This window comes from Morus notabilis, unplaced genomic scaffold, assembly GCF_000414095.1.
Source record: "Morus notabilis unplaced genomic scaffold, ASM41409v2 Scaffold1309, whole genome shotgun sequence".
Taxonomy (NCBI): domain Eukaryota; kingdom Viridiplantae; phylum Streptophyta; class Magnoliopsida; order Rosales; family Moraceae; genus Morus; species Morus notabilis.
Genome location: NW_010363772.1, coordinates 107690 through 131426, shown reverse-complemented (window position 1 = coordinate 131426; position 23737 = coordinate 107690). Strand labels below are relative to the sequence as shown.

General features: G+C 33.9%; 2 protein-coding genes and 1 pseudogene across 2 annotated transcripts in view; all 3 read right to left on the bottom strand.

Moving 5' to 3' along the window:
• The window catches only part of LOC21391334 (protein PNS1), an 11317-nt gene extending 4662 nt beyond the window's left edge, over positions 1-6655 (bottom strand). Inside the window, exons 1-3 of the mRNA XM_024170043.1 lie at positions 6575-6655; positions 4432-4630; positions 4266-4318 (exon numbers count right to left, since the gene is read on the bottom strand). Of these exons, the coding sequence (XP_024025811.1) occupies positions 4266-4318; positions 4432-4630; positions 6575-6655 (333 nt within the window). The remainder of the gene's footprint in view (positions 1-4265; positions 4319-4431; positions 4631-6574) is intronic.
• An 11-nt stretch (positions 6656-6666) lies between these two features.
• LOC21391332 lies at positions 6667-9734 on the bottom strand (annotated as a pseudogene).
• Positions 9735-16997: 7263 nt separating this feature from the next.
• On the bottom strand, positions 16998-20191 carry LOC21391330 (protein RETICULATA-RELATED 4, chloroplastic). Its single transcript, XM_010104969.2, has 8 exons — positions 19517-20191; positions 19192-19260; positions 18633-18764; positions 18471-18524; positions 18319-18363; positions 17389-17528; positions 17179-17304; positions 16998-17074 (listed from the first exon to the last, which is right to left on the bottom strand). The coding sequence occupies exons 1-8, from the start codon at positions 20060-20062 to the stop codon at positions 17026-17028; spliced, it is 1161 nt and encodes a 386-aa protein (XP_010103271.1). The 5' UTR covers positions 20063-20191; the 3' UTR covers positions 16998-17025.
• Between the last annotated feature and the right edge of the window lie 3546 nt (positions 20192-23737).

The following is a 23737-nucleotide window of genomic DNA, read 5'->3' as shown; positions in this document are numbered from 1 at the left end:
AAAGGCCCAAAAAAAAAAAAAAAAAGCAAACAAACAAACAAACATTCATTATGTTACTTAATAACCTGTAATTTTTGTTATGTTCATGGGTCAAAGCTTGCCACGTAGCACTCTTTTCTTATTCTTTTCTTAGCTCACTTAAAAACTCAACACACCTTCTTTTTCTTAATTAAAAAAAGAGTTTCCCATGTAATTGGTCTTACTGATATAGTCTCAATTTTTAATTATTAATTTGATAAAAACCACATTAAATTAAAAAATATATAAAATAGATAAATTTTAATATAGATTTGATAACTGAAAAGTAAGAGACTACTAGTAATATATTTTTGCAGAGACTATAAGAGAAAGTCTCAATAAAAAATTCTAACTATGACCAGTAAAGATGATAATCAATGAATTTTAAGTAAGAGTTCAAGCTGACATATAAAACTATGTATCATAATCAGTGAGTTTAAAAGTTGATATGTAAATTTGTGATTGGTTGAAAAAAACGTGATTAAGAGCACGTTTGGTTAGAGGATTCGTTCTCTGATTCGAATCATGGTCATGGTTCGCTACAGTATTTTCTCTTACAAAAAAATACACGTAAATCAAAAATAATTTTAATCTCATGATTCTAACTCATGAACCAAACCGGCTCTAAGATAGCCAATAACGACTCACGACATTGCTCCTTTTCTATAGACGCACGCATCATGCAATATTTAGAGCTAAAAGTACATTACTAAATTTAGATAAAATGGAAAAAAAAAATGAAAAACCAAGTTTAAAAAACCTCTTTAAATAGATATGTGAGAATCCGTAACTGAACAAGATTCTACTTTGCTTTCTTTCAATGTAGTTCTGATTCGACCACCATGGAGATTCTTTTCGTAAATGTCTAGTATTCAACCACCAAAAAGTATCTGGTTTTTTGAGTGTAAGAAGAAGGTCATTAGGACCCGACAAGCGAAGATCATTTATATATAACGTATATATATATACGTGTGTATATATATGTGTGTGCGCGCATCTAGGAAGAAGAAGAAGAAGAATTGGGTCGGAAACTTTGTGTTCATGAATAAAAAAAAAAAGAAAAGAAAAGAAGAAGTTGTTGTGCCATGGACAAAATTACTCACCCTTTCACTAATTGTCGTGAGGAATCTCCACGGTTCTTTTCCCGAGTTATTATCTTAAAGGGTTCTTCTTTTCATCCTGATGATTTAGCTTGAAATTACTAAAAAGTATTGAAACAAAGTTGTATATTAATCTCTGTGTATGTTTGTTTGACTGTATTAAAGCACCGTATTGTATAATAATAAATTAATATAATGTTTTGTATGATTATCGTATTATAAATTAATACGGTTTATATCGTATTATTAAATATGTTTCATTTTTGATGTACTATTTTGTATTATTCTATAGCAGATTTACAATTTATGTCGGGATTAGGTACGACTGAGGTCGGGATCGAGTTAACATAGATTCATGTTGGAGTCTATAATTGTTTAAAAATTGAGAAAGCATAATGCAAATGTATATATTCTAAAAATTACATTTTGACCACTCAAGTTTTACAAAATTATATTTTGATCTTTAACTTTTTTTAAAAGATAACATATTGACCCTAAAGCTTTTGAAAAATTCTATTTGACCCTAAAATTTTTAAAAATTACATTTTTAACATCTTGTACAATACATCATGACATTAAACACCGTATTATATTATAAAAATACAACACAAATACAAACTATCAAACATTGCCTTAGTTTTCTTCCTAAAGAGTAAAGATGTACTCTCTCTCAAAATAATAATAATAATAATAATAAAAAAATAATAATAATAATAATAGGAACCATATCATAATTTTGATAATTCCAATGTCTTGTACGTTTGGAAATTTCTTTTTTATATGAAGAGATTCAATAGTAATATTCTAATCCAATAGTAATATTCTATCTTTTTATATGAAAAGAACACACCCAAGTTAAAAATCATTCTTATTTTTTATGCGAAGAGATCCAATATTAATAATCTATCTTTTTGAAAGGAAACCAAAAAGAACAAATTTTGCAGTGGAGCCATGTTTAACATATGCAAGACAATTTGGGTAGTTTCATTAAAAAAAAAGAAAAAGAAAAAAAAAAGACAATTTGGGTAGTTGTCACGTGCGTGATCTCTGCTTAATCCAACTTTTACTGTCCTCACGTGATGTCAGAAAGACATGGCAGGGTATAAGAGGGAGGTGGACCTGGGATGACTTGGATCCACTTCACCTTCTTCTCATGCGTCACCCTCAATGCCTATGCCCACAATTGAATTGATCATTGTTGCCTCTCCATTTCCGTTATTAAAAAAAAAAAAAAAAAAACCCTTTTTTTTGCTAATCACAAAAAAAAAAAAGAATCTTATTCATCTCATACAATTACCCAGTTATGATCAAGTTTAACAGTGTCAAACCTCATACTGTTTTTTTTCTTTTTTTAATTCCAATAAAATCAAAATATGGTTAAACGGTTTAAAGCTGGTCAAGATTAGCAAGTCATTTTTCGGACCTCATTGTAAAAATTTTGAATTTCAATTCAAATATTATATTTAAATTTATGAACTATATATTGTTGCCCTTAGAAAGTGACAGGACAAACATTAACAACTAGATATTTATATACCTTTAAATGTTAAGAACTCCTAGAGTAGGCAACAACTAACTAGTTGGTTATTGTTTTTTTTCTTTTTTGTTTCTGTTTCTGCTTCTGTATTTTTTTTCTTGTCATTTATTATTTGGTCTCTAATTCTAAGGAGCTTTCATAAAATCAAAGCAATCATCTTCCGTAACAAAGCAACATAAAAAAAGAAATAGCAAAGGGCAAGCATAAATCTTCAATATATATGATGATAAAAGATTTCGTGAACATAACTAGACTTTCTTTATCACATTATCAACTATCAACAATTCTCCGTTGGCTCAAAACTGCTTTCATAATTTAATCCCGAAATCACATAAACAAGTAAAGAGTATCTAAGGAGGCCCTAGTTCAAAACTGCTAAGGACAGGCTAAAAAAACAGAGGTGCACTCTCATCTTCAAAGAGAACTATTTAACACACAGCAGGTTCAAGTCACGCGCGTCCAAAAAATTCTACTCTCTGTCCAGTTGTCATCAGCTACTTGTTAGTGCCGCTTTCAGTCTCTACGGTGGATTTTTTCTTTTTGCTCGGTGCCTCAGGGGGCGGTTTGACAAGGCTTAGTTGGCCACCCTCCTTGTTGGCAGCAGTGGCAGCCTTCATCTCATTGCAGTGGTTTATGAACTTTGTCACCTCCTGATTACAATCCAGTCAAAATTAAGAGTTTGTATGTGGAAAGACATGATGCAATTAAAGACTTGGAAAATAAGATCTGACAAATCTCAATATTATATCATTCAAACCATAAAATGAACACGCATCGAAGGCTTTCAGGGTCTCCTATTCTAATTCCTACTTCAATCAGCATTCACCTATCTTGGGCACCAAAGAACATCAATTGGATAAACTAATTATCAGACCAAATCCCTCCTCAAAACATATAAAACATATCCAATCATTCTCGGGTCTCAATCAAAATGAAAAGAACTCAAAAGGTGAAAACATAATTGCAATTTAGGACGACTAGTTGGAGCTCTTGTCCAATTCTTGCAAAAACTAATCTAGTACCTTCCATCCAGCCAACATAAAGAGTTCAAACAGCAAAATGTTTCCCCACTGTAAAAGCAGCAAGCATCACTTCCCGAAAGTCGAAAAGATCGAGTGAAGTGAACTTCAATACACACAAATTTGACAATGCCATAAAGTCCCCAACTTTAGGCCATAACACAAATGTAGCACATTAATTAAGCCCAAAGCTTTTTCCTAAAATCAATGCCTTTTCTGACTATTGCAAATTTACCCATTACTCCCCTTAGACAGGATAAATGGATCATTGAAAACTCAGAGCAACCATAGCTGTAACTTGAAATAGTAATAACACTAAAATTCAACACGAACAAATTCAGAAAACCCAATTTACTCTATAAATTTGATATGCCCTAAAGTCTCCAGCTCTAAACAATAGCACAAATATAGCACATTAAAACCCAAAGCTTTTGCCTTAGCATCTTAAATTGATCTCTTAAGACAGCAAAAAGAACTGAAAACTTAATTTGCTGGGAATTTACAAATCTTAAATAAAGTATATTCGGGGAAAAAAAGATGAATAACAAAAAAAAAAAAAAAAAAAGCAGAGGAGGAGAAATTGGGACTTACTCGATCCATATTCATTTCGCTCGAAAAATTTGAAGGCTTTACAAATCTCTTGCCTGGAAAAACAAACCAGAAAAAAGGATTTTATTTTTCAGTTAATCAATTCGACGTTTGTCAGGCTAATTGCGAAGGACGAGAGAAAGGTAATACCTTTACGGGTTTGAGGAACTTTTCCATGGCGATTGGGAGGGATAGTTTTCCTCTTTTGTTGGCCTTTGAATAGATTGCTTTTCTGCGTCATCTCTCTCTCTCTCTCTCTCTCTCTCTCTCTCTCTCTCTCTCTTTTCTGGTTCTGCTGATTTCAGTTTGAAGGTTCTTTCTTGCAAGCTAGGGTTTTGGTCCTTTGAATGCGTATTCTGAGCTGAGCCCTAATTTTGTTTTTGTTTTTTTGTTTTTGTTTTTTTTGTTTTTTTAGTCTATGGCGTGTTGTCGTTGTTTTTACTGGTTACAATGTTATATCGTGTTTCTATATTTTTGTCATTTTTATTTTGGTGTCGTTTTTATGATGCCGACTTCATTTTGTTTTTATTTTGTCGTTTTCCAGATCATGTCGTTTTTGCTTGATTGTCGTTTTATTTTGGCTTTGTTTTTAATGTTGTCAACTTCGTTTGATGTTTATTTTGACGTCGCTTTTATGTTGCCGACTTCATTTTGCTTTTACTTGTCGTTTTCCAGATCATGTCGTTTTCATTGTTTAATCGTCATTTTATGTTTTGATGTCGCTTTTATTATTCTGTGTTATGATAAACAAACCAGCTAAACAAGTACTGAAATCATTAAAAATACGGGATAAAGGATTGTTTAGTAAATTATAACATATTTTTTAAAAATAGTAAATTATAGCGTAATTTGATATTATAAATTTTAAACATTATTAAAAACTCAAAAATATCCCTAAAGCTCATTTTCTACCTCACTCTTCCTACCAAAATATCTATTTTTTAAAAAATAGTAAATTATAATATATTTTTTAAAATAAAAAGATTATAGTCAAGTCCACTATGACCGGGACCGACGGCCGGCTCTAGTGACTGGTGACTATTTTTTGATTCCTGTAACCGTTTTTCGGTGATTGTTTAACACAATAAATACTCATAAATGTTGTATTTACCATTTAATACCGTATTCATTAGTAAATAACATATTTAAGTAAATAATATAATATTTATCTGAGAGAGAGAGAGAGAGAGAGAGAGAGAGAGAGAGAGAGAGAGACGTCGGCGGAGATTCCCTCGTACGGTGGCTATCATCAGTCATCGTAAGTCGCCATTTGCATCTGATTTATGGAGGGAGAGAGAGAAAGAGAGGGGAGAGAGAGAGAGAGAGGCTGTAGAGATAGGTAGCTTTTGGAAAAGTAATTCGAGAGATAACCAGAAAAAAGAAAGAAGAAAATTTTGTGGATCAAATTGAAAATGAATAATTTATTTCAAAATGAATAAGAGAGATATGTTATAATTTATTACTATTTAAAATATATGTTATTTACTTTAAAAAGCTAGGTAAAAAAAATGTTATTAAGTGTATTTTCCCAAAAAGAATTCATGTAATCAGATGACAAGATTGTATGATTCCAAATTAATTCCTTGATCGTAAAGGAGCCAAAATTTCCATTCTCAATTTTTCGCTTTTCGATTACATTAATGCTTCATGAATCCTTAAACAAGCCATGAATAAAAATCAGATGACACGTTTGTAAAGTCTGCTCTTCATTTCGATCGATCATCCCCAAAAATTTTCAAATATAAGCATATAAAGCAAGTCGAAATAGGCTGAAGATTCAGAAGAAAATATGATTAAAAGAATATGGCAACAAAAATCATGTTTAACTGTTAGGATTTTAGACATTAGCCATAAATAAATAAATAAATAGTAAAAAACATTATATGATTTTTGGGTTCTGTTAAATGTTCACTTGTGTTCTGTAGATGAATCTTTTTCCTGAGCAAAACATCAATCAAGCTCTCTCCTCAAGTCGTTTTGATAAGCCTTCTTCATTTTCAGTTACTTGTCTTCTGTTGTTTATTTTCTATGAGCATTATTATTAAATAGGAAACAATACTAAAGAGAGCTATAGATCTCTCTCTTGTTGTTTTTGTCCTGATATTGTGTGATGCCTTTTCAATTTCTCTGACTTCTCACACATTTCTTTCTCTTAAAATTGAAGTGGAACTGATGTCTTAATGAAAAGAAATCCAGAGAAAAGAAAAAAAAAAGCAGAAAAAACAGATGATTTGAGTATCATGCAGAAGTTTAAATATATGAACTTAACGAATTTGAAGCACTGAAGTTTCATTTTATTCTGCAAGCAGTACATAATCCAAGCTGAAAAGAAAAAGAAGGCAAAAACCAGAATGCTGCCTTAAATGGCATTCGCTTTCATTTGTCCAGACCATGTTTAGACCTCTTATGTTCTGCTTCTATATGTCCCAAACCATGATATTCTCTTTGCAAAACTGTCCATGAACCGAAAGTAAGAATCTCTCCAAGGTCTTCTCATGGCAAACACAAGATAAGGAACTAGAAGTCCTGCGGCAAATCCCAACCCAACACTCAAATAAAACCACTTATCAATGAAGTTGTCATCATCGTGGTTTTCATTGAAAACTGGCCCCTTGTTCGAATCATCACCCGGACATTTCACAGCAAGTGGAGCACCACAAAGTCCTGGATTTCCGGCAAAAGAGGATGCGTCGAAAGTAGTCATATGACCAGTATAAGGAATCATACCAGAAAACCCATTGTTTGACAAGTCGACATACCCCAGGAATGAAAGTGATGACAAGCTCGCAGGAATAGGACCCCGTAGGCTATTACTTGAGAGATCAAGTGATAACAATTGTCCCATGTTTGAAATGCTAATAGGAATATGACCACTAAAATGATTTTGGGACAAGTTCAGAACAACCAAACCAAGTAAATTTGTGATTTCCTCAGGAATATCTCCATTCAAATTGTTGCCAGAGAGGTCCAGGCTTGTTACAAGAGATAGTGTCTTGGTGTATGTCAGAATCTGGCCTTTCATATTCACCAACAATTTTTCTTCATAATACTTACCCCAGTAGTTACCATAGAAAAGATACCGGTTTATGCGTTTACCTTGAGTCATGGCTTTGAAATCTCCAAAACTAGCAGGGATGCAGCCATTGAACAGATTTTCTGCCAGGTCCAGCACTTGTAATGAGCTTAAATTCGAAAGCGTAGAAGGCAATTCTCCGGAGAATGAGTTTGACCTCAAGCTTAGAATTCTTAGATTTTCAAGTCCTTTCCCAATCCATTGTGGTAGTCTTCCTATTAGTCTGTTGTTTCCAAGATCCAATGTCTCCAAACTTGACAAGTTCTTTAAAGATGATGGGATCCTTCCCGAAAGCTTGTTGCCCCCTAGATGCAAGGTTTGGAGAAACCGTAGTTTACCCAAATAGGCCGGAATATTACCAGATAAATTGTTGTTACTGAGGTCCAATACCTCTAGTAAAGAGCAATTCCCAATGCTTGCCGGAATGTTTCCTGATAATTTGTTAATTGAGAGATCAATGACTTCAAGGAATTCCATGTTGCCAAAAGAAGCTCGGATTTCTCCTCTTATCTGGTTTTTAGAAAGAGAGAGGAAGCGCAAGTTTGGTAGGGAAGAACTTATATTTTGCGGAATAGGCCCTGAAAGTTTATTGTTGGATAGATCAAGGACTCCTCCTCCGGCTGCTCCCACAATTGGGAGAGGAATAGGCCCTTCGAAAAGGTTAAAGCTCAAGTCAACATCTGCAGAGGGAGATATATTTAGTGGACTTGGTAGGTGACCTTTTAATTGATTAAAGGAAACATTCAAGTATGAGAGATTTGAGGAGATTTCATCCCAAAACCAATAAGGAACAAAATCGGAAATGCTGGCATTTGAGAAATCCAATAAGCTGATCTCCTTTTGTGTTCTAAGCCAAGTTGGAAATGAAGGACCAAGACTCCATGAACCCATTGTAATAGTCCATGCTTGGAATGGAGGGACCCAATTCGAACTGAAATTGAGCATCAAAGAGTTTAAAAAGAGTATTAGATATCTCAACTTATGTTGCTTTAGAAAATGCGTTTCATTGACTACCCCGGTCAACTGATTGAAAGAAACATCAAAGTAAGACAATTCAGAAAGTTGCCCTAAACTATATGGGAGAGTCCCATTTAGTTTGTTGTCTCCTAATGCCAAACCTGTAAGATTTTGCAACGACCCAAAAGAAGCTGGAATCGGGCCATATAGCGAGTTGAACTTCAAATCAAGTTCAAGTAGACTCTTAACTTGACCAAGCCATTCTGGCAATTTACCAACCAATTGGTTGTTTGACAAATCCAAGTACTGAAGGCTAGGCAGTAGACTCCTAGAATGACAGCTTTGTGTTCCTTCAAGGAAGTCAGGTAAGGCTCCAGTCAAGTTAGTACCTGATATACACAGAAATTTGAGGTCACAGAGCTTTCCAATAGAACTTGGAATTCCACCCTCAACATTATTGTCAGAAAGATCCAAGTAAGTGAGAGATGTCATGTTTCCAATGGAAGAAGGAAGTTTTCCATGCAGATTATTAGAAGCCAAGTCAAGAACATTTATCTTTTCCCATCTTCCACTGAACAACTGAGGGCAACTTGCTGTGAGATTACTGTTCCAACGAAGACTCAAAAACTGCAAATTTCGAAGCTCACCAAAGCCGAGTGGGATCCTTCCATGCAGGCCACTACTGCTCAAATCGACAGTTACAAGGCTGCTAATATTGACGAGCCAGTCAAGTATTTCCGAATCAAAACTGTTACCACTAAGATCTAAATCAGCAAGTAAGTGAAATTAACTGATGCAAGAGGCGGAATTGAACCAAATAGGCCACAAGAAGAGAGATGCAACTTCGTCAAGAATGGAAGCTTGTTTAGCATCACAATCCAGTTTGATCCTACCTTTGAAAGGTCAACACCATCCATGACAAGATTCTTTAGAGAGAGTAGACCCCTAACCCATTCAAGATCATCGACATATAAACCAAAAGAACTGACATCAAGGTACTGCAAGCCAGAGAGGTTTCCTAAATTTGAAGGGACTAGACCACTAAAACCAGCATATGAGATGTCTAGATACTGCAAATTCTCCAAAGATCCTAAAAATTTAGGAAATGGGATTACCTTGAAAGTGTTGGAACTCAAGTCCAGATGTTTCAAGGACCTAAGTTTTGTCAATGAAGGTCTTATTTCCCCACTGAGGTTGTGGAGATCAACTGTTGTAACAGCCCCAGCTTTGTCACAGCTTATTCCCCACCACTGACAACAGTTGCTCCCTTTCCATGACGAAAGCCAGCTTTCGGGATCTTCAAGACCAGTTTTGAAGTCGAGAAGAGCTCCTCGGTCGGACTCTAAGCAATCCATCAATTGAGCATCAGTATTGCTAATGAACTCTCCTGATACATGGAAGAGAACTAGAAGCATTAATCCAAGTATTGTAAGTCGTTCCATGAGGACTGACTTTCCAAGACACAATTTTAGGGCATGGAACTTGAAGTTAGAGTGTATCAATTTGACTTACGTGAAGAGCAAGAAAGTTTGATTAAGGAAAAAAAAGGAATAGAAGAGTTGAAAAACCAGAATAACAGAAGAATGAAGACTGAAGCTTATAAAAGCAACATCTATAATATGGTTTTCTATTAAATGTCTTATGAAACTCTTCATTATATATTCAATGTGGACGTTCTAATCACTTAGCTTTCATTATGTTTATAATAACAAGGTGGTGTGGACTCATTATTTGACTTTTAAATAAGGCATGCATTTAAGTCAATGAAGCTACATAGGAAATGTCATGAAAAATGCATAATTCTTATAAATGTTGATAGTGAAGGCTACTTAAAATTTTAAATTGCCGGCCAAAATAATTTTCACTTGGACTTTTTCGACCATGATAATAAAAAAAAATGTTAAACTCAAGTGAAAAGGTGATAAGAGAGGAACCAGAATGGACTACTAACTGATAAATGAGAATTTGGCTAAAATAACCGAGAAAAAAGTAAAATTAGGAAAATAACTTTTTAATTTTATTTATTTTATTTGAATAAATTCTTAATTCCACGATGAGAAAGGGAGACAGGGGAGAGATCTTGGGTTTGTCGGCAACTAGGCGGCGACGACGACAATCCGCGGCGGCAACGACAATCGAAGGCGGCGGAAGCTGGAATCGGAGCCTACGATGCTGAGAGAATCGGAGCCTACGACGCTGAGAATCAACGGCTAGAGAGAGAAGGAGCGAGAGAGAGGAAGAAAGGCGGAGGAATTTTTGGCAGAGATGCGGAGATGGCGAAGTGTTTCCGAAGAATGAGAAGAATGGCTTCTTCGGGAGAATGAATGTGAAGAAATCAACAAAATTTGCTTTTTTTCGTTTTTCTTTCTTCTCAGAAGTCATTTTGCAAATAAAAATTTTTGGATTGTCATTTTATGAATAAAGTTTTTCTATTAGATTATTTTTACAAAGGCCCCTGATAAATGTAGAAGAAATATTGGAAAAGAGAAATTGAGTGAGAGTGGTCGGTTTTTTTCACCTCTTTGAATAAGTATTTATTTTACGAAATTGACTGGTGATATTAACATGATTCGGTCATTATTGATTGACCACCAAGTTAAATATTAATTTATCAATAAATCATTAAAAGACTAATTAAATACTAATTGATATTGGTCAATTAGTAATAAATCTTCAAATCCACCAATAAATCACTAATTAACCATTTTTAGAAAACAATTATTTTTTTAATTGAATAAGAAACTTGGAACATTTGTTAAAACAATTCTTTTTTTATAAAAATGAAAATTTTTTAAAAAAATTTTTTTTTTTTAAAAACTTTTTTTTTTTTTTTTTTTTTTTTTTTTGCGTATCTTTCTTTCTATCTTTTTTTTCGGTAGTAAAAAATGATAAAGAGTTTTGTATGTCGTTGACACGCTGTTAACATGATAGACGGCACCAATCTAACATAAGTAAACATATTGTCGTTTTGTGAAAAAATTGACGACACACTTTTACAGTGACGGAGACGGCCCCTCCTAGCTTTTTTCTTAATTTTTTTTTTCTTAATATAGTGGTTTTAATTTTAATATTGTAGGTGAGTGTATAGATTAAACTTGATCCCTTTAAATTAGTAGTTCTTAATATTTAATAAATAAAAATTGTGATATATATATATATACATATTATTATAATCTTAATAAATAAAAAATTTAACCCCTTTACTGATAAATTCTAGTTCCATCACTGCACTTTTAGATGACAAACGACAGGTTTGGAAATAAAGTACGGCACGTCATTTGTATATGGACCGAAAGAAAACTATTTGAAACATTAACGACAACCAAAAATTATGTCGGTTTTTTTATGTTAAACAACATGAAATTTTGCAAAGGAAACACTATGAATTTTTTTTATGGTACAACGACAACAAACCTTTAACATAACACAAGAACTGCAGAGGAAACACTTGCAACTATGTTGCCGCTTACAACAGATATACAAATATAATATCTTTAAAATACTAAATTAGGAAAATGATCGTGAAATGTTTAATTAGTGATGTAGTGATTTACAAATTATCACTCATAAATTTGATGGTTTATCATTGATAACCAATATGAATAAGTGATCAATCGAATATTGTTAGTTTTAGGATTTTAATTGACAATTTGTTGACATTAGTTGTAAAAATTCAAAAACAGGTATTTTTGGCAACTAACATTTATGGAGAATATTATAAGTGATTTTAGTTGCTTGATTGCTCCGAATATGGAATGTTTTTGTTGATGAAAATCAAATTTTTGCAAGGTAATTTCAGAGAATAATTGAGAGAGTTATTTGAGGAAAGAATATTAAATTGATTGTGTGATGGATTGTTTCTAGTGACAGGAAAGTCACGAGGCTGATTGTAGTTTTTGGATGAATTACTTTTAGAAAAAATGTGTAGTGATCAGTGGGTGTGTGCATTGTATTTTGGGTATATGAGAATTAATTATTGGAGACTTACCTTGCATGAGAGCTAGAGACTTTTGTTGGCGTGAGAAGCTGATTGCCTAAAGATAATCGAAGATAATCGCGTGGAGAGATTGAAGCTCGCATTTATCTCTTTAGATATATATGATTCAAACACCAAATCATATTGGTGAGATCTTCACGTACTTCACAAAGGTAGGCCCATGAGTAACTTTACTATATATACATTAGTGGTGTACGTAAATATGGTGGCCTTGAAAAAGAAAATATTGGGTAATCAAAGGATACATTTGGGGCATGTTTTTTATAGAAGAAATATTCAGAAAAAGTCTATATGAGAGTGAGCCTTTAAGTGTTGATTGAAGATCGTCCTTCGGAAAAAGATTAGAAGCTTTCAGAAGAAAGCGCACTGCTAATGCCAATCGAAGGGATTTCGTCGTGCAATTTGAAGACGAGTGGTGCTCGTTGGACTAGGCCGTTAAGGAGATTCGACACGGCAGTGACAACGTTAAGGAGGAAGTCTTTGAGTGTATAAATCCGATTGATGTCGGTAATTCTTTGGAACTTAGTGGATTGTTCACTGTCTGAGCGTGGCCCTACAGATGTAGGTTGTTGAACCGAACTGCAATATCATTTTCTAGCGTCCTTTAATTTTTCTGCATTAAGGATGTGTCCTTAACTCTGCGAGAACGAGTTGATGAGTTTGTCAAAGAGAAGGATGTGTTGAAGAAGGCTGTAGAAAATTATGAATTCCTTATTGCTGAGTAGGATAAGAAATTGAAAGAGAACAGGGCTGAATTGAAAAGTACTCAGAAGGCATCGAAGATGATGAATTTCAACACCGCCAAACTGGATCACATTCTCTTGATAGAAAAGGCGAGTAGTGATCGTCATGGACTTGACTATACTGGTGAAAGTGCATCGTCCAAAACAATGTTTATGAAGGAGACGCCTGTTTGTAAACTCCAGACTATGCACGATAAGAAGGTAACTATTCTTCCCCTCAACATAAGTCAAGAAAGTTTGTCTCTACATGTCACTATTGCATATTGCCTGGACACATAAGACCGAGATGCTACAAGTATTTGAATGCTTTGAAGAGAGATATGCTTCTTAATTCAACGAACTCCATAAGAATAACACCTAAAATGAAGATTGATGTGCACGATAAATTTCCTAGACATGTGCGGGTAAGAAAATCTGATTTTAGGTGTCAAAGAGCTTGTACTTCTTTAGAAGCATATACTAATAATTGTGAGTGTAGTGATGGTGGCTGTTCCAAGCATTTGACAGGTGATAAGAACAAAATTCAGAGAGTATTACATTCAGGGAGTAAGACGGAGAGAAGATTCAAAGAGAGCGAGCTTCAGAGGTCAATGATTTTGAAAGATGATCTCCAAAAAAGTGTTGCACAAAGTGTTTCATCAGGTGTTGCAACATGGTATGGATGTTGCGACATGATATGAATATTGCGAGTGCACGTTTGGAGGAGAAGCAGTTTCTTCAATCCTTGGCATTAGATTGGGAGATTGGCACAACAGAATCTGGAGGTCATGAGGCACTAGTGACAAGCTTCAAACCGCACTCACATCTCGGAGGATTCGTTCTCAGTGGTTACAGGGGAGACACCGTACCAGTCGGGCCTTAGTCGCATAACAAATTGGTGAAACTTGTCTTGCGGAGATGTCCAAACTGCAGATACTTGCCGCCGTTGCATCTCTACCCTTCCCTCAAGGTACTTGTATTGGAAGACATGACCAAGCTAGAATATGTTTCACACAATATTAAGGATGGCTTCGTTTCCTCGCCGGTGTTGTCTTTTTAGGGGTTACAAGAACTCCGTCTCATGGAATTGCCTCTGCTAAGGAGCTAGTGGCCAGATCGGAATGCAATAAGGATCACATGTTTCCTCATCTTTCTAAACTGTTCATCGAGGATTGCCCTGAGCTGGTTTCCTTTCCACTTTTTCCAACTCTAGAAGAAGGCTTAGTCCCTGATTCCTGCAGCTCGAAGCCATTCCAGGAGACTTTAATGGTGAAAGCCAAAGACATGCGATTCCAGACATGTACACGAGCGTATGAAGCATCATCGTCAACATCGGTAAATGCTCGCTCATCTTCCTTTTTATCACCTCTTTCTAAATTGAAGAATCTGTCTATTGTAGGCATCGAAGAACTCGACGACGAGAAAGCTGATGAAATAATGTAGGGGAACCTAACGAGCCTGCAGTATTTGAGACTTGATTCCCTTCCAAATCTTGGATATCTCTCCCTAGCAGGCTGCAAAAGATCACCAGCTTGCAGGAAATCCACATTTGGCGTTGCAATTTTACCATCCTTCAAGAGAGGATCATCGAGCTGAAACTACTTAAGAAACTTTCGATCTCGATATGTCCCAACTTGAAGTCACTGCCTGAAAAAATAGGCAGCCTCACTTCGCTACAGACGCTGGAGATCAAGGGCTGCCCCGCCTTATTGCATAGATGCCAACGGAAAGCAGGTGCGGATTGGGATAAGATTTCTCACATCCCGGATTTGCGCTTAGATATGAGTTCTCGAAACTGATTTTGCTCTAGGCCACTTGTACAGGTATATATACATCAGCTTTCTTCATATGTTTCTGGTTATGCAGCAAACAGACTACAATTTTAACTTCAAATATAAATTACGTGCTCCTTGTTGGAATGCTAGTTTCCAGATTTAGTTATTAAATAGATTAGACATTTTTTTGGTGATCAAGAGTGGTGCATATAACTCGTAGAAGTTAACAATTTGAAACTTTTGCATTCTTTTCAGCTTAAATTTAACCTCATCGTTTTCGTTTTCTTCCAAATTGATCAGGGATTTTGTTTCATTACCTCAATTCTACTATTTTGAATTTTTTGTGCAGAACAAATTGGAGTAAATTATAAATTATAATTTTTGCAAGTCAAGCGTGGATAGGAAATTATAAATTTCTAATTCTGTGCATGTGATTTCCTCTGTTTTCTCATGCAGTTTTTTTTTTTATCAACATGTAATTTTCATCTTAAACCAGGTCAAATCTTGATGACATTCAGCCATGGATTTTGGTTCAGTCTCACTGCTCATTAATCATTATGGCATTCTGGATTTCTCCTACAGTGGTTCTCTAAAAAGAGTTCGAATTTATTCCTAATGGTTTGTCTGGTGAGGTTTTTAACGAGGCATATTGTGACCCTTATTAGTATCAAAAGTTGATTGATTTCCCTTTTCATTTGTTGTTGTTGTTGTTTTATTTATTTATTTTTTATGTTAACGAGGCATATTACTGTACTCTGTTTATTATTACCCTCTTGGTTTGTTAATGTTTTTCTTCTCAGACATTGTAATTTTCTTCTTTTAGTTTGATAAAGATTGGTAGTACTAGCAAAGGAGCGAGAAGCGAAACATGTGCGAACATAGTTGGGATGTGTTCAGTGTGTCGTGAAGCTCGAAATTACCCAATTCATTAAAAGATATTAGAATTTAAGGAGAAGTGAGAAGAAAAAAAAGAGAGAAGAATTGTACTTTAAAAAATATTAGACTTTCATCTTAAAAAATTGACCTATTTAAGTGGAGTAGTCCAATATACTTATATGACTATAATTATATTTGTATTTAGATGATGCGGTGCTTGGGCATTTTACCCTTAACACACTCCCGCAAGATGGTGCTCTGCTAAGGAGTCACTAATATTGTATTTTTGATGGATCGACCCAACTCATTTGAACAATAGGCTCTGATACCATATTAGTTTACTAATCCATTCTAAAAGCTTAAGCTGTTTGAAGGTGGGCCAACAATAATTTTATAGTTTAACAAAAGAAAACGCTTGGTGGAGGATGGCCAATTTTGTAGTTTAATTGACAAATAAACAAAAGGAGGTGAAATTTGATATTTCGTTAGCTTCTTTACATGTATGAAGGATATATAAGCTATGAGAGAATGTTATTGACATATAATCTTCCGTAGCTAAAACAACCATACATTACTCTAATACCTCTAGTTGACATACTCCTTATGGGATGTCCATAAAAAAATTTGTTGATACAAGAATTAGTTTCTCATACAAATATCGATTCTCTGACAATTAACGATATAGATAGCAGGGTAGGGGGAAAATAACTTATGGTCCGTTTAATTTGTTGATTCGAGTTTTTAATTTAAGTTAAGATGTGACTTTATGTGAGAGTTTTTTACTGCAGTAAAAAAATTAGATGTGACTGTTTCTGAGAGTTTTTTACTGTAACAAATTCGAATTCTTATTTCCATATTGTTAATTTCGTGGCATGAATTACTTCTGATCTTGTTTCCTAGCACAATCTTCCAAAACTGTTTAAGTAGCCAACCTTGATTACAAATAATATGATCTGTTACTCTGAATTCTTATTTCTAAGCAAAAAATGTTAGAATAAATATTTTTGGGTTCAAAGAAAGGCAAAATCCTTTCATGGAGTAGAAATTATGCATAATTATAAGTTCCATTACGTAGAAGCATACATAAAAAAAAAAAAAAAAAGGATCAAAGTGCTGAAATTGTACTCTTTTTTTGGCTGAAACTAATGTGCCATCTGAGTTTTAGTTAGTAAAATCTTTGACGTTCATAACTTTGGCTACGATGTGCCTCTAATGAATATGAAATTAACAAAAGCAAATGGAAACAAAATGTATATACGAATAAAATGAGAAATTCCATAAATAAGCAAAAAAAATGTATTATACCAAAATGAGATTTTAACTTTCAAAAATGGTGTACAAATAAGCCGCTCAGCCCTACGCTCTAGTCTCTTCTCCTCTGAACTCCAAGCCAACGTACAAAATCGACCCACCTAACCACAGTACACAAAATATAAAAAGTATTAAAAATAATCCCAAAAAAAAAAAAAATTGAACATTTGAAGGGTTATTACTAGGAAGGTACAACAAATCTTACAGTATTGAACCCAAAAATGTGTTGCTTGTTCGAATAGCAAAGCAAGCGGCACTTAGCACAACCTTGTGTTGGTGTAACAAAGGTTCTAGAATTCTTTGTTCTATAATTCCAGCCAGTATTTGGTACCTGTATTAAACCAAGAAATTATATCATGACTGGAAAGCCACAGTGAACGACATGTCGTTTTCTTAACAGCATAAAACGACATACCTTAGGTTGCTAGAAACGGACATGTAAACACCATAGGCAACGCTGGTTGGTAAAACGGGCACATCCTCTGCTTCACCAGCAAATGACTTATCTATAACCTTCCTTGCAGTGATCAATGCATTTGTGACTCCTGTACCAACCTTTAAAAAAAAGAAGAAGTTATCACTCATGTTAAAATAGATAATTAAGTGGACGTTTGGTTCGTGTATTTAGAATTATAATTTAAGACTATTTTTATTTTATGTATGTTTTTTATGAGAAAAAAACACGATAAAAAATCATAAATTATGATTCAAAATTAAGAATGAACATAGAAAATAAACATCTACTAGATATCAAAAAAAGTATTGTGCTCCGTCCTCTCTCAAAAGTGGGTTCATGTTTTGTTGCCTTGACAAAGGTCAGCGGGGCCCACGGTTGTAAGAGGACCGACTAAGCCTTGAACAATATTATTTAACACCAGTCGTATTAAGCATCATATTGTTGTTGATGGACAAATTCCACATGCATAAAGCCCAACATATGTGAATTGATCTAATGTCAAAAAAGCTTTGTTTATTAATATATTTTCTGCGGACATGGCTGTATATGAGGATTAAAGCGCATTTTCCAATAGAAACCTGTCAATAATTAGACTAGTGAAAGAATGACAAACAGAAAAGATAAGGATCATATTTTCATCTTATATATGGGCAATGAAAAAAAAAAAAGAAGTTTAAGACATTAAAAAAATAAAACTACTCGTAATTTTATTTTTTTAACCGTTTTTAACTGTTAAATCTCTATCAGAAACTGTTTATTTTGTATATTTTTTTAATTTTATTTAATTTTAATCAGATTCAACAGTTAAAAAACTAATCATACCAATAGAGCGACCTGCCGAGGATGGATCCAAAAAGTAAACTATAAAGCGTAAGATAATGTACTTACCAGAGATGCCCCAGTCCCCACTGCAAACAGTTTGGCCCAGTTGCGCTGCACAACAGATTAATTAAGATTATTTAACTCCCAATTATCTATTAAACATTACTACTAAAACATGTTTATATATAGATAATCTATAATTAGTTATATATACGCACCACAATTGCACCTATTCTCTGTAAAAGTGAATAAGACGTTCCAGCCAAAGCTACCTGCACATAGCACAGTTAAATTTGTACCGACTAATTGATTTTAGACTTCATATGATTGGTGAAACAAAATGTGTATTAAGAATTAATCACAACAATTAATTATAAAACCTGAAAGGCATTTTCAGGGCAGCCATGGAAGAACTTGGCGATAGAGCCGGCACTGACGGCAAGTGGCGGCCGGAGAGAAACAGTTGGAGCAGGAAGCCATACTAGCATAAAATCTGCTACTAGGGCCATAATCTGTAGACAGATACCATAACAAAAAAATAGCAACTACCAAGATGCCAAATTTATAGTCTAATAAAAAAGAGTGAGAGATTGAACGGTATAAATTTTAATTATGCTCCACTTAATAACTGAAATATATAATCATGCTCCTATTTAATAAAAAAAAACTCTCTAAATTTTGTATAGTGTCCCACTGAAAATTTTCAGGCTCGGCACAACATAAATTTGAGGTAAAAATCTTATACATAAACAAACATATAAAGTACAATTTTCTTGAAAGTCGTGTCAGTTGGCATCATTTTCCATTAATGTAATTATCATTTATTATAAAATGTCCAACAAACACAAGTTTGTCCCATGCAATATACATATATGTATATATATATACACACACACATATATATATATATATATATGTATAAACAAGTTACAGACGTACCACATCAGCAAACACAAAATCTAGCTCTTTTTTGAAATTCTCTCTCCGCCGTTCCAATTCTGCAGCAGTCTGCAAAACAAACGACGACATTATTAATCACTAACAAATACTAGAATATGATCCTAATAATGTACCATAAACCCAACAAAAAAAAAAAATAATTCATGATGTTAGCAAAAGATGTAAACTAATATATACCTAGGTGAGTATCCCAACATTAATTAATCACTAAACTAGAATATGATCCTAATATAGTACCATCAAGCCAATAAAACTATATTAATTCATACAAACAAGATATTATATTATAAACTAATTGATATACCTTGGTGAATATCCCAACGCCACACTCAATGGCAACTTTGGTCAAGAAAAGATCATCAGCAAGCAACCTCTCCTTAAAGCCTCCAAAACCAAGTAACCACCGGAACACCATTGACTTCTCAAGCTCAAAGTACCTCCTCACAATCGCCCCCGGCAGCCGCCCCGCCTCCGCAGCCGCCGCCAAGTCCTTCGGCAGGCTCTCCAACGACCGTCCCTCCTCCGCCAATGCCATCAATGCCTCCGCCTTGTTTTGGTCCCGGAAGTCCCCACCATCATCTGGCCCGCCGTCATTGCCATTGCCGTCCCCTCCGCCGGCGCCGCCTCCTCCACCATCAGAGCCACCACCTGCGGTGACGTACGGCGGTCGGAAGGGTGTGGTGACCGGTGGGAAGGTCGTGTTTGAGGTGGTTAAAGAGAGAGTAGGAGAAGTTTTGAGGGAGAAAGTCATCAAGGTTTGAGGAAAGGAACATTTGTGGTGATTTGGTGAAGGGAAAGAGAGAGAATGTTGAGAGGAGGAGAAGAAGTTTGAGAAGGTAGAAACCGCCATGGTTATGGCGGGTTTTTCTTATTTTCTCTCTTCTTCAATGTTACAGAGAAGTTGAAGGGAGTTTTTTTTCTTTTTTTCTTTTTTTTTTCTGTCTAAAGAAAAAATTATAGTGTGTAGTTGAAGATTAGGAATGAAATATGAAAGAATTTTCTTTTTCTTTTGGTTTTGTTTTGTTTTGCTCAAAATGGTTGGTGGTGAAAGGGAACTAGGAAAAGATTAGAATCATAAGAGGACCATTAATTTTGATTGTTTGTGTTTTTACATGAAATTAACTATTCCAATAAAACAAAAACAAAAAAAAACCAACAATTGGATGGTAAATTTTCTTTTCTTTCGTTTTGTTTCTAGAGACGTTACTATCAAGGGATCAATGAACAAGTGAATTGGATTCAATGTGAATAATTTGTGATTATCAGAGAAGAGGAAAAAGCTTTGAAAGTGGTGTGTTGTCTAAATTAGAGAGAGTCGTGTGGAGGGAAATGTGTGCCTTAGATTGAAAGAAAAACAATGGATACGTTGATAGTGTTTTCTCATGTTGTTATTCAGAATTTGAGGCCTCATATTATATGTATTCTTTCTACCTTATGCAAACTACTATACGTCTATTGTATATAGACAAAGAAAATTCCAATAAAAAATAAATAAAAATAAGAAGCTCAACAAAAATTAAGGACCGTAGACTAAAGTCTCTAACTAGTACAAAATCAAGGGGGCCCACCTCCAGTTAAGAAGCTGACATTTGTAAGAAAGAGAGAGTGTGGGGATTGTTTTTAACAAAACTAGTGGTCAATGAAGGCATGTGAGTTACACGCGCCTATAAGTGGAAATGGATTATTTTGGAACTTAAATCTAAAAGATTATAGGAAAAAATACATAAAAAAAAAAATTCTTAATGGATAGATCTGAGAAGATCGTGAACGTTTGGTTCATGAATTTAGAATTATAATTTAGAATTATTTTTATTATATATATATTTTTTATGAGAAAATATTATAACGAGTTACGAATCATTATTCGAATCATGATATGAATCTCATTTTCAAATGTTAATGTTAGTATTTAGACTTTTATGGGTGGTAAGCTGATAGCCTTGATTGCTTCTCTTTTGAAGGTCCATCTTCTATTGAAAATAAATAAATTTGCGTGAGATAATTAGAGTAGAGACGAAAGTTATATCAACAACTAAATTGACAAAATAATTGTTCACCACTAATAATAAACAAAATTGTGCAACTAGCATGCCTGGTATACAAAGAGAGAGCACTCTAATCATGTCATCATATATATACAATGGATTTGATTATATATTTTCATGACCACTACTTATCAAACATCATTACTAATGACGATTAACTCACTCCTTTTTTTTTTTTTTTCTTTTTCTTTTTCTTACCATTCCTTTCATTTGATTCGATTCGTTTAAATTTACTTTTTCCAACTTGCGTAAGGTATGATTACATCCATTTATAGCATGATTAATGAAAATATTGAAAGCATTCATCCTCAGACGATTACCTAAAGGAAAAAAAATATGATAACCGTACTTGTTCTAATATATTACTAATTAAGAGAAATATTTGTATATATATATATATATATATCTTATCTTGAACGCTTTAAATCGGAATAAAGATTATTATTTTTTAATGAATACCCAATGAGGCTCATATTCTTAAATCCGAATAAAGGTTATTGCTCATGATCAAACCAAAAAGTTTCTATTTTCTTTTTTCTTTTTTTACTTTAATGAATATTGACAATCATTTAAAGTGAATTATGTTAGATTAATTAAAAGAAACTATTATTTATACTTGGCTCGAGCTTACCACCACAAAAATGATTTGATTATCGACGGTTTATGTGTTCTATTATTATTATATTTATTTTTAGGTCGTGTTGTTTGTGTCTCAAGTATTTGGGGTTTGGTTTTAATTGACTGGTTTTATCTATTGACTGTATTGGCTTTTGTAACTCACTTATTTTGTTTATGCCAAGTGGGTTTTTCTGCATTAGGTCTTGACACTTGTAATCGCTTTTGTGCTTCATTCGTCTTCATTGATAGATTTAGTTAATGTTCAGTGTCAAATTCTCTTGTAGTTAGTGATCGTTTACAACTATTATTAGGTATGTAATTTGTTAAATTTAAAAGAAATTTTTCCCATAAAAAATGATTTGTTTTTTTGTTAGTTAATTCCGTCTTAAAATGTCTTTGGTCTCGGCCACTGGAGGACACAAGACTTGGTAATTATATTCTAAATTTTTAGGTGACTTGGAAATATCCTTTAAAAAAAAGTGCATTACTTAAAAGCATACTCATACTTAATAAGCTGGATAAAATTAAAACGTATACTCATACATTTAATTTAGTTTGATGATATATTATATAATTTTTAGAAGTTAATTTGTTATGATAATTCTTTAATTGGATAAAAAAATATATTATTTTGTGTTATTTTTTACCATCTAATATTAAAATTTCATTTCATTATGATATAATTTTAATGTGATATGAAGATCCAAAAGTAGATAATATTATTGACAGAATATTCTTTTGTACGTTGTTTTAGAATTCTATGAAACTTTATAAATATAACTTTAGCTCTAATGTAGCGCCCCTCCTTTGAGGCCGCCACTGTAACTAACTTTTTAACTTGTACTTACTGAAATTTCTTAAAATTTACGGAACATTTTTTTTTTAAAAGGTCTTATTATAAACATAAAATACGAAATTGCTTTCTTAATTAAAATATTCAAACCTTAACATATCTGTTTCATAATCATAATTAACAAAACTATTTGTAACATAAAGCTGATTGCGGAAATATTTGCGAGTGGTATCCATATCCCGAGCCCCACATCGTTCGTCCACTCGCCAGCAGTCCATCAGGCATTATATGCCGGTTGCTTACCTACAGTATAAACATTCTATAATGAGCTTTCACTTAGCAAGTAGGAACTATCTCTTGCAAAATAACTGTAAGTTCACATGAATAAATATGCATGAGCCAATTATGCTTAATTATGATGTCTTATCAGAATCTTATTATCTTATCTTATCTTTCTTACTGATGGGCCAGAGTGCTCGTACCACTTGCGCGCAATCATCGGGACGTGAGGGTTTGCAAGGTCCCCCATGACACCGTGATTATAACTTGAATGCCTCCCTTGAGTCGGAGGACATCATTATTATTATTTTTTTCTCCCTTGTGGAGCTTGAGTTACCTCCCTTGTGGAGGCTGGTACGGCACTCAACTGAGATTACTCTTATAAGTTCCTCTTGACTTATTAAGGTGTATGCAATATGACCTAGCATAGCATACTATATCACGTACTCGAACACATATAATGCGGGTGTATTGCTTAAGTGTATGTAGTATAACACAGCATAGCATTCATAACATTAAATGTACTCAAACATATATAGTTCATGTGTACTGTTTACTTTAAAATCTATTTATACTGTAGGCGAGATTCCTACTTACTTGATTTTCAAAGCTGGAATCCCTTTTTCGCCTATCAGCCTAGTCTCTTGCTTTCTTCTGAAACTGAACACCCATTAAGAGTGTGAGATTAACTATTATTTGCTATTTTATTTTAGCAACTTATGAAGGAAAATCTAACCATTTCCATAAGGCATATATTCCTTTCCTTTACTAAAGGATAATAAAGATTAAT